This window comes from Venturia canescens, chromosome 10 (genome assembly GCF_019457755.1).
Source record: "Venturia canescens isolate UGA chromosome 10, ASM1945775v1, whole genome shotgun sequence".
In the NCBI taxonomy this organism is placed as follows: Eukaryota; Metazoa; Arthropoda; class Insecta; order Hymenoptera; family Ichneumonidae; genus Venturia; species Venturia canescens.
In genome coordinates, this window is record NC_057430.1 from 16,181,758 (window position 1) to 16,191,081 (window position 9,324).

At 46.4% G+C, this 9,324-nt stretch overlaps 1 protein-coding gene across 1 annotated transcript; it reads left to right on the forward strand.

Moving 5' to 3' along the window:
• The first annotated feature begins 252 nt into the window (after positions 1-252).
• On the forward strand, positions 253-2,280 carry LOC122416805 (uncharacterized). Its single transcript, XM_043429849.1, has 5 exons — positions 253-371; positions 417-791; positions 1,573-1,636; positions 1,712-1,962; positions 2,130-2,280. Exons 1-5 carry the CDS (start codon positions 253-255, stop codon positions 2,278-2,280), a joined length of 960 nt encoding a protein of 319 aa, XP_043285784.1.
• The last annotated feature ends 7,044 nt before the right edge of the window (positions 2,281-9,324 follow it).

Sequence of the window (9,324 nt, forward strand, 5' to 3'; positions counted from 1 at the left end):
GCTTTCGTACTCCCCATAACTGCGATGAGCGAATAAAAATGATTGTACGTAGAGACGAAAAATGGTTGGGAATTTCTTCGGATTCACTTGGAATTTCGTCGTTTTTATTCCTCGGTAAATTAGTCCAAATTTCCACGAACAAAGACGCGAATTGTCGTCGACTCGTTGCTTCCAAATATCTCCTGACGCTGTGTTCAGACGTGTCGACAAAATGTTCTCTCACTTTTTCGACACTGACGTCGGGCTCTCGAAATGTCCGTGAGCAAAGAACAGGGCGAAGATCCCCCGGGGAGTTTGGGCTCGAGGACGCGATCGCGGATCGAGACGACGGCCAATAAAGCGACGCCGGACGCTCTGACTGTCGAGTTTCAGTATTACGGGTAGGTTATGTCACACGATTAAAAACTTGGAACTATTTTCGGCCGACGGACATTGAATTTCGGTGGCTTCAGAGGCGCCATCCGAAATCTCGCGCTCGCCATCACCGATCCGTCCGAACGAGCTCGAGCAGTTCTCTGGATTAACAAACTTTTCGGGGCCGAATATCACGTCGAAGTTCTCCGGGACAAACGTAACCGCTACTTGGCCGCCCTCACCGTCAGTATGATCAACGACGAACTCATCGGAATTTTCGCCGAGGATCCACCTGTTTGCGCCCTCAGGGATATCACCAAAATGCAGATACTTCCGGCACCCGTCGCAGAGTGGGAAAACGACACCACGTGGGCCGATTTCGTTTCGACTTTACCGGATAATTGTAAAGAGGTTAATTCAATGATTCATACTCAATCGTCGCCTCGAATTCACTTAAAAAACTAAATCGTGTATGCGAATTTAGTTCATCGCGAAAAAACTATTAAGGGGGTTACTCCGCGTGGCAGCCGGATTTTATGGGGTTTTTTCGCGATTTTTTTGTGGCGAGGAAAAAAACATGGGTTTTTGAAATTTGGAGGGTTTATTTGTTGGCATTTCAACTCTATGATAGAATTTTTTAACTCCGATGTCTCGGGTAGATTCGGTGTAAAACTAGTCCACAGGAACCCATATTTTTTTCCATCGTCTTCATCGCTCCGGGGGATTGGTTTGGTTGAGATGAAAAAATCAGAGAGCGTTTTGGTGTGTAAAGCAGTGGGCATCGCCTGGACTAAAGTCATACAGAAATATTGAATATTGAAGGATTTTCGCGCTTCGGAACACAACGTTTCAATTTTCAAAAATGTTTCAAAGCACGAAAATCCTTCGATTTTTAATGTTTCTGTATGATTTTAGTCCAGGCGATAGCCACTGCTTTACACATCGAAAAGCTCTTTGGTTTTTTGACTAAACAATAAATGATCATGAATAAATTAATGTTTCAAATAATTAAAATATTGTAAAATACTTCTATTTCAATTTTAAAAAATATAAATGAAATGATTGAATGCTATTCATAATTTTATAAATTTTTAATTATTCCATTTTCATGGTATTAATATCAATTGTTCCTTGGATTGTTGTGACTCCATTTAAAAATGATTGAAAAAACAAGAAAATAATTTAGCAATCGACGAAAAAATTGTAGATTCCCTGCAGTTTTCACTGCGGTGACGAGATGTGCAAGCAGGCATCGGTGGACATGGGTCAGCAGCTCGACAGCGTAAAGTTGCAAACGTGTTTATCGGGCCCGAAGTCATTGAAGTTTTGAGACTAAAATGATATTTTTTGTGAGCAGGAGTTTTTGTTTCTGCTCTACCAAATGAGACCGTACGCGGCTTTGATGCCTTGTCGCGATTACAAAACGAAAGTTGCCGCTTGGATGCAAACTCTCTGCCGACTGGGATGCATGGGATGCGACAAAATGAGGGCGCTCCGAAACGATTACGCGTATTCGCTCTACGGATACGTTCGAGACTTGAGAGTGGCCGGGCCGTTCCAAGATTTCCCGCCGAAAATGAGCTTGCCTTCTCTCTGTGAAGCCGCCAAGTGAGAAACTTTAAAAAACCACTCGATTTCGTTGACACCCAAAAAAAGCACAATCAATTTGGTTCGCACAATCGATTTTTTCGTTCCTTCGATTTAAATAAACTTGAAAGCTCCCAAAACCATCGAATCCAATCGAAATAATCCCAGAAAAATTCTTCCCCGTGCAGAGCCGCGGCGAAGAAGCACCCGCTGACGTCACCCTTCAGCGAAGAGGCCAATGCCTTTCTGGAAGTCCAACCGAACCTCGAAGACGGTGCGTTTTGTTATTTCGCAATAACCGGAGATTTCGCGAATCCGGATTCGCTCCTCCCGCCTTAAGAATCATGTTCTCAAAAATTGGTCAAAAAATGTCACTCCTTTCTGGCTGTCGACGTGAATTTATTTTCCTCCTCACTTTCCCCTCCGAAACATTCGACAAGCACAAGATTCCCCAAAACGGTCGCTAAAAATGCTCGCGAACTTCGCCCACGACTTCAGCTCTTCTCCCTGGCACTTCTTTCCCGAGATGCTCCGCAGATTGCGTTTTGCCACGAAGAAGAATAAGAGAGAAACCGGAAGCAGTCCGAGCTGTCTTCGCGACCCTGTTCGCGGCTCCGGACGGCGTTGCCGTCGCCAAAATCACTGACAGGCCCCCATCCACGAATGTTTTCTCATCCCCCACGTCCACAAATATTCCCACATGCCAAAGCGACTCAAGAAAGTCGAACGAGCGAGAGCGAAAGAGCGGAGCGTGGATTTTTCCGCGCCTTCATATGATTAATACTGGCGAGCAATGGCGGCAGCAAAGTGGGGCTGAGGAGGAGGGGGAGGTCAGGAGAAGCGAGGTAGAATGTCAGAGGGTTGGCAGGCTGGTCGACTCCCGCAGGCTACGTTATAGTCCACCAACGCGTACAGCAAATCCCCGTCAACCGCATTCAATTACGATGTTATCGCGAATACAGATGACGGTTATTTCCTTCGGTACACCCTACACATAATGCTCGAGAGCTGTGCCAACCTCGATCTCGCGCTTTTGCGTGTCAAGTAAAGGCGCATGATGCCGGCTGGCCGCCCGTGTGATTGTTTTAGGATGTATGCGAGACGATTTCGGGCAATGGGTCTACACACGAGTGGAGTGAGGCGGGACGGAGAGAGAAAGAGAGGGAAGAAACCATGACAATTTTTCTTGAGGGTGAGCAGCTCTCTCAACGCCTCGATAACGTGCGTTGTGGCTTTTATATTTATCCTCGTGCTTCTTACTCACTGAATATACTCCCAGAACCTTTCCATGCGGAAAGCATGGAAATTGGAGTTTAGATGATTGGGAAAGTGAAAAATGGCGTTTTTATGGTACATTAGGATTTTTCGATTCCTAATTTAGAGGCAGATTTTTGAGGGGGTGGTGCACGAGGAGTTTGAGGGAATGTCTTAAGGTAGATCATGCCCGAAGGATCGTATTTTATGGGTGTCTCAATTCGGTGGATTTTTACTTCTTTATTGAAGATATCATCACTTTAAATTAATGTCAGAGTTACTCATTCGGAACTGTAAATACATTTTTTCAACTCATCTACTGGCGAATGAAATTACAAGCCATTTATTAATCGGGGATCCATCACTGACGGAACCCGAAATTTCACTCGTCCCTGGCTAAAATATTTTTATGTAAAATAGTTTTTTATGTAAAAAATCTGTTACTAGTGAGACAATCGTCTCAAATTTTTTCTCAGACTTTCATTATGCACTCCGTTGTTTTTGTGTGCTTTTTTCATAAACTTCGTGAGAAGCGTTCATTCGTTATATGAAAAGATAAACGATTTTTTACGCACAGTTTCTATAACCCTGTGTATTTTTTTTTCATATTTAAAACGAGTTTGTCTCGATAACCAATAAAACGAACGCTTCAATCAAACTCTGAGTAAATTTCAAGACTTTCTTGAAAAAATCGTTTCGCGCATGAACTACCTTAACGTAATGGACGGTAGTTGGAGAGACAGGATTTTCGGAGACTCGAAATTTGGCTGTAAGTGCAGCGGGGATTCTAAATGGCTGTTGGAAAGTTCGAGGAAGGGATTAAAAACATATTAATTCGTGCATTAATGGTACGAAAAGAATAAAAATAATGAAATAATAATGAGTAGAATCCTGGAAAATCTGGAGATTTTGCGCTTGAGCCAGTTCGGCAAAGTCGGATGATCTGGTAGAAGGGCGCGAGCATCCGCGTCGCACTGATGGGAAATACTTGTTTTGCGACAGCCGTCACCGAAACTTTATTTGCGTTAATGGAATGACGAGAGAACGGGGGAAAAAAGGGAGGAGGAGGGCGAGAGCGTTCGTCGATGCGTAAACGTGCTAATTCCACAATCCTCAAAGTTGTATAGAAATCAAAGAACGAAATTTTCTGGAAGCTGGTGCGGTGAATAATTCAACGCGCGGTGGAAAAGGATTCGGCTGATTTCGAAATCTCGTGCCTTCGCAGCATCACCGAGCAGTTTTTCAGCGCAATTTCTTTGGCTATTTCCGGAAGTGGATGAAGAGTAAAAAAAAGGTGATGCAGACTCGCGAATGAAGCGCAGCGAATCGAACAGCGGGAATCTCCGTGGAGACGACGCAGATCGTAAGCTCCGAGTGCATTCGTTCGAGAGGCCGAGCCAACTGTCAAAGCCAAGCGATGGAGCTTTTGCCACACCAACTCGCGAGTATGTACCTGCGATTTCCCAGTCTGTCCGTACTGATTAGTCGCCACGAATATAAACAAATAGAAAGGCAGGAAAGGAGAGTTGGGAATACGCGTGAGCGTATTTCCGCGAAGTGTCATTGCCAAACGAGCCAATATTTCAGCGATCAGTTACAGTTTCCCGGGTGCACGAAGCGTGGGCGCGTTCGGTGAGCTTTTATTTCGCGTGTACGCCGCATCACGCGAACTGCACAATTGGCAGGGCGACTGGAGCGAGCACTGAGGGGCAAAGGTGAGGGGTCGCGGGCGGGCGGGCCGGAGAGAGCGGAATCTGACCCTCGGGCATCGTCGAATTATCGAGATTCCCGGCCGCCACGTTTCCAAATCGATCGTTATTCTCTCCCAATTTAAATATGCGGGCATCTCGCGAGAGCTCGGAAAATAAAAGCGCAACGGAGGTGATGGCTCGTTCGCAGTCGTTTCCACTTTCCTAAAACGCCCATTTCGGAGCTTTTTCTCCTCATGAAAACAGAAAGGAATTAAGGTAGTTCTTTCGCATGAATTTATTTTTTGGAGGCGCTAATTGGGCACTCGAAAATTCAATCGATTCTTAACCTCTGCTACTTCTGCTATTTTTCCAACTTTCATCGTTAATGTATCTTTCAAGGATTTGGAAACACTTTATTTTTGTCGTCGCTACGAATTCCTTATTTTTTTTTCTATCTGCGAGACAGTTTGTGTCAGGAATTTAGAATAATTGAATATAAATGTGGCGACGATGCGGAACCTCTATAAGCTCCCGTATAAATTTTACGATTTTTGAGGTTTTAGTTCTTCATTAAATGCTCGACAACCTGACCTGAAATTTCGCCAACCTATTCCCCTGCACCGTAGAATATTCGGGTTCGTGAAAGGAATAGCTTCTTAAATCGTTCTCGTCGATAACTCATTACCGGGCCGAATCAACGTCCGTTCGGCGATTCCCGAAAATAAAAGTTGCAACGAAATGCTACACTTTGACTCGGAAATTCGCATTCCCGGGCTCCGCTTCCTGCTTTTTCTGTTTTGTGCTCATACGCGAGTGATGGGAATGTCAAAACGAGGACTCGACGTTCCGTGTATACAGTTACGGGATAAGTAGTTATGGTCCGCCGCTTATCTCCACTTAGGGTCTAACCGTTTACCCTTCTCGTAACGACTTTACACCAGCTCGAGTGGGACTGCGAGCGTGTCTCACACGCTTTAAGCTTAATTCTGCATCGCTCTCGCTCTCCTCGGCTCTCTCTCGCTCTCTCCTTTTCTCGGTCTCTTACGTGATAGTGTTATACCTCGGAGTTCTCGACCTTATTATACATATAACCTAAAACCTCGGAAAGCTCGTCGTTTCAGCCGAGCTCCACTGCCAGATGCAACGTGAGGGTGAACTAACAAGTTCCTCGTGACGCTTTCACACAAATTACCTTTGATAAAACTGCTTTTATTTTCGCTCTGCGTTTGCACACAGCGATTCGATTCAGGGGGAAAAACAGTTGAGAAAGTTCATTGGGACGATTCGAATAACGGTTCGTCATGCAATCGTCTCGTTTATTCCCAACTTATAAAATCATGTCTGACTGCCTCGAGATAATTAGTGGCATCGACACTGGAAGAACGTGCGTAGAGGTTATGCAAAATCCAAAGATTTCAGTGCTTCACTACCCACGAAAGTGTCGATTGAATTTAGCGCCGCGCTTCCTGGTGCCCGGTGCAATTTTTTCGAAGTAAATTTAAAAAGCCTGTCCCCCAAATTCATCCTGCTAAAACGAGTGAAAATTTTCCAAATGAAAAAAAAAGCAGGTGCGAAATGTGTGAAAAAATACTTGTTAAATTTTATTTCACAGAGCATGACGTAAATTTTATTGTGCTGACGGGGGAGAAACTTTGAGCTCGGGTCTTACGGTGCAGGCTGCAAAAAGATTAACATCGCTCTTCAACTTTTTTACGACAGAGTTGAAAAAGCTGGGCAATTAGTAATAAAGGGAATTTGTGAAGTTGTCATGACGCTGAGCATCCGGGAGGGAATCGGGCTCAAAGTCTCTCCGCTTTGTGCATCATCGGGCTCGATTAACTCGCCGGGTGAGTCTGAAATTCACGTAATGCTTGGCCACTTCGAAGGAAGATTGTTAAAAGTGCATCGGCGAAAAGTCACTTCCTAGAGAGGCGTGGGGGTGGGGGGGGGGGATACAAGGCTTTTCGTAAACGTACAAGGTTATCACCTGGTCATATATTGAGCTAAAACCAATGGCGTGACTGTATATAGAAAAAGTAATGGGAGACGTTTGCAGTGCAACTGCTCTTTGCTATACATACAACGGCACTTACGGTTGTTGAGCCATAAAGCAGGGCGCAAAGTTAAAGAAATCGGGAGCACGTAGAGGGCGTTAAAATTAACGACGCAGTAACAAAGTATTGTATGACTTTGCTCGATGCTCTTGGCGTCGAAAGATGGACGGGGTCCGTAGAGCGGAAGTGACCTCTGGCGGGTCCTTTCGAAGTGCGAGGGTCGGTAAGTTTTTTTCTTCCATAAGAGAAACACGTGAACGTTGACTCTGGCTATCTTTCTCGCTCTTTGGGCACGAGTAAAAGTCTCAAACTCGTAACACTTTTTGTGCTAAATCATGCGAGTTACGACCTTTTGTTGAGCAACGATCGGAGGCTCTGTCTCGGCTGTGCGGGGGAGTAACATAAAGAGGCTAAAGGAGGAGTGAAGTGCGGGTGGTGCTGGTGAAGCAGTAAGTACAGGGGGGAGTCGAAATTGCTAGCTGCAAAAGCCTGTAATCAAATACTTAAAACACCGATGCCCATGCCGGTACATGCGTCTAGCCCGTGTTATAAAGACCCGAGGACGAAGAACCGGTAATAGACTTTGTCCGAGATCCTGCTTTCTTTTTCCGCGTCCTGGGAGCTCGCGAGTAGTAAAAAAGCGTTTGGTCCTTTTCCTGCTGCCGGTTCCCCGGTGGCTCCTTTCAGTTTTTTCTTCAAAGATAGTCTTCTTGCGCGTCGAGATGGAAGAGAAGCGAAAAACGAGAAGGGACGGAGGGAGGAGAAACGAGGGAGGAAAGAAGAAAGGAAAATGAGAGTGCGCCGAGTCTGGAGTGAGTTGGAGCGGGGAACGCGCTTTTCTTATTATTTCCCGTGCGCGCCAAGTTTTTGGGGGGGGGAGAAAAATAAAGGTGGAACTGGAGCTACACCTCTCGGCGTATCTTCCAGTCGGCGGTGAAGAGGATTGGAGGAGGCGAGTGTCGGTCCAGGAATCTGAGAAGGACCAAGCGGGAGGAGATGGAAGAAAGTGCGAAAAGATAAAAGTTTAACCGGCTGTTAGGATCGTAATACGGCGTAACACCCGCTACTTAGCGGAGTATAAATAAGCGTTAAATCCGTGCTTAGGAGGCTTAATCTGTACTTTTTCCCACTTATTTCTTCCTCTTTCTTCGGCGAGAAATATCCGTAGGCGTAGAACGCCGAGTCCAGAATATATTATGAGGGCGAGTACACCGCGGGCGAGGCTCTTTATCGCGGACGACGGGGAGCAGAGGGCCAGAGAGAAAGAGCGCGATAATGTCCCCGGTCGAATCCTTTTTTCGAGGTGCTTCGTCCTGGCCGGGACCACGAGGATGCCAGAGTGGAAAAGCTCGTTGTGGCGATAGATAACGAAGCACGTACTTGACGCCTGTTTAATGAGGGAGGAAGGGGGCACTGGGATCGAGCTGTTTCCCACTTTTCAGACCGTACAGTGGTTAATTTAGGTTGATCGAATAGCAAGAGAAGGAAGCGAGCCCCGTTTCGTAGATAAAAGGCCGAGGGGAGGAAACCTGGAAGGAATATAAGCAAACCCTAATCTTACCTAATCCTTTGGTCATACGAATTAATGTTACGATGTTGGGCTCCGTGGGCGGGACGACTCGATGGCCCATCCGGGAGGGAGTCGCAAGTCCGATTTCGGTTTCTCCAATTGCCCTTTCCTCAGCACATTCCTGTCACATTATATACGTGTGGGGAACGACTTTACAGATATACGCGCCTCGCCGCCGCACTAGACGGCACTGAACTCGCAAACTATTATCCGCACCCCTTGAATTCTAACGGTCTGGTGCGGCATTCGCGCGAGAAGTATCCGTCGCCGGTAGAACTTACTGGAGGAATAGTCTGTTCAGAGGAGCGAACGCACAGCGAGCAGGGAACAGAGGAAAGACGAAGCGTCCTACTGGCGAGCCCGATCGTATATACTTCGCGATCGTTACCGTTGCGAGCAAGGGAGAATTTAAGCAAAGACAAGAGGTACGACGAGAGAGAGACCCCGAGGACGAAGGGTGGCTGCTAACGACCTTCGCCAGACCAGCAGGGCTGTTAACTGCTCGCTCCGCTTCTCCGAACCTTACACATGTACTGTACGTGTGTACATATAAGTTTATGTATCCCTCTCTGGCTCTCTCTCTCTCTCTCTCTCTCTCTCTCTCTCTCGGGCACAGAGCAACGTACGCGAGCAAAAGCTCCGAAGGGGCTGCTATATTCTCTCCACCGCACCCTTACCCTGCCACTTGTTCGTACTAGTGAGAAAGAGAAACGACCTACGAGGAAGAAGCGACTCTCTCCCGAGCTCACACAACCTGACGACCACCACCAGCTCCAGCCCCTGCACAAGACTTCGCACATAGTCCTTTCAGACA

Excerpts from the sequence above, each read along its gene's own strand:
- LOC122416805 (XM_043429849.1), top strand. The coding sequence starts at position 253 with ATGTCCGTGAGCAAAGAACAGGGCGAAGATCCCCCGGGGAGTTTGGGC. Across the intron at positions 792-1,572 it reads TCAATGATTCATACTCAATC|TTTTCACTGCGGTGACGAGA; the intron begins GTCGCCTCGAAT and ends GATTCCCTGCAG. Across the intron at positions 1,637-1,711 it reads TGGGTCAGCAGCTCGACAGC|GAGTTTTTGTTTCTGCTCTA; the intron begins GTAAAGTTGCAA and ends TTTTGTGAGCAG.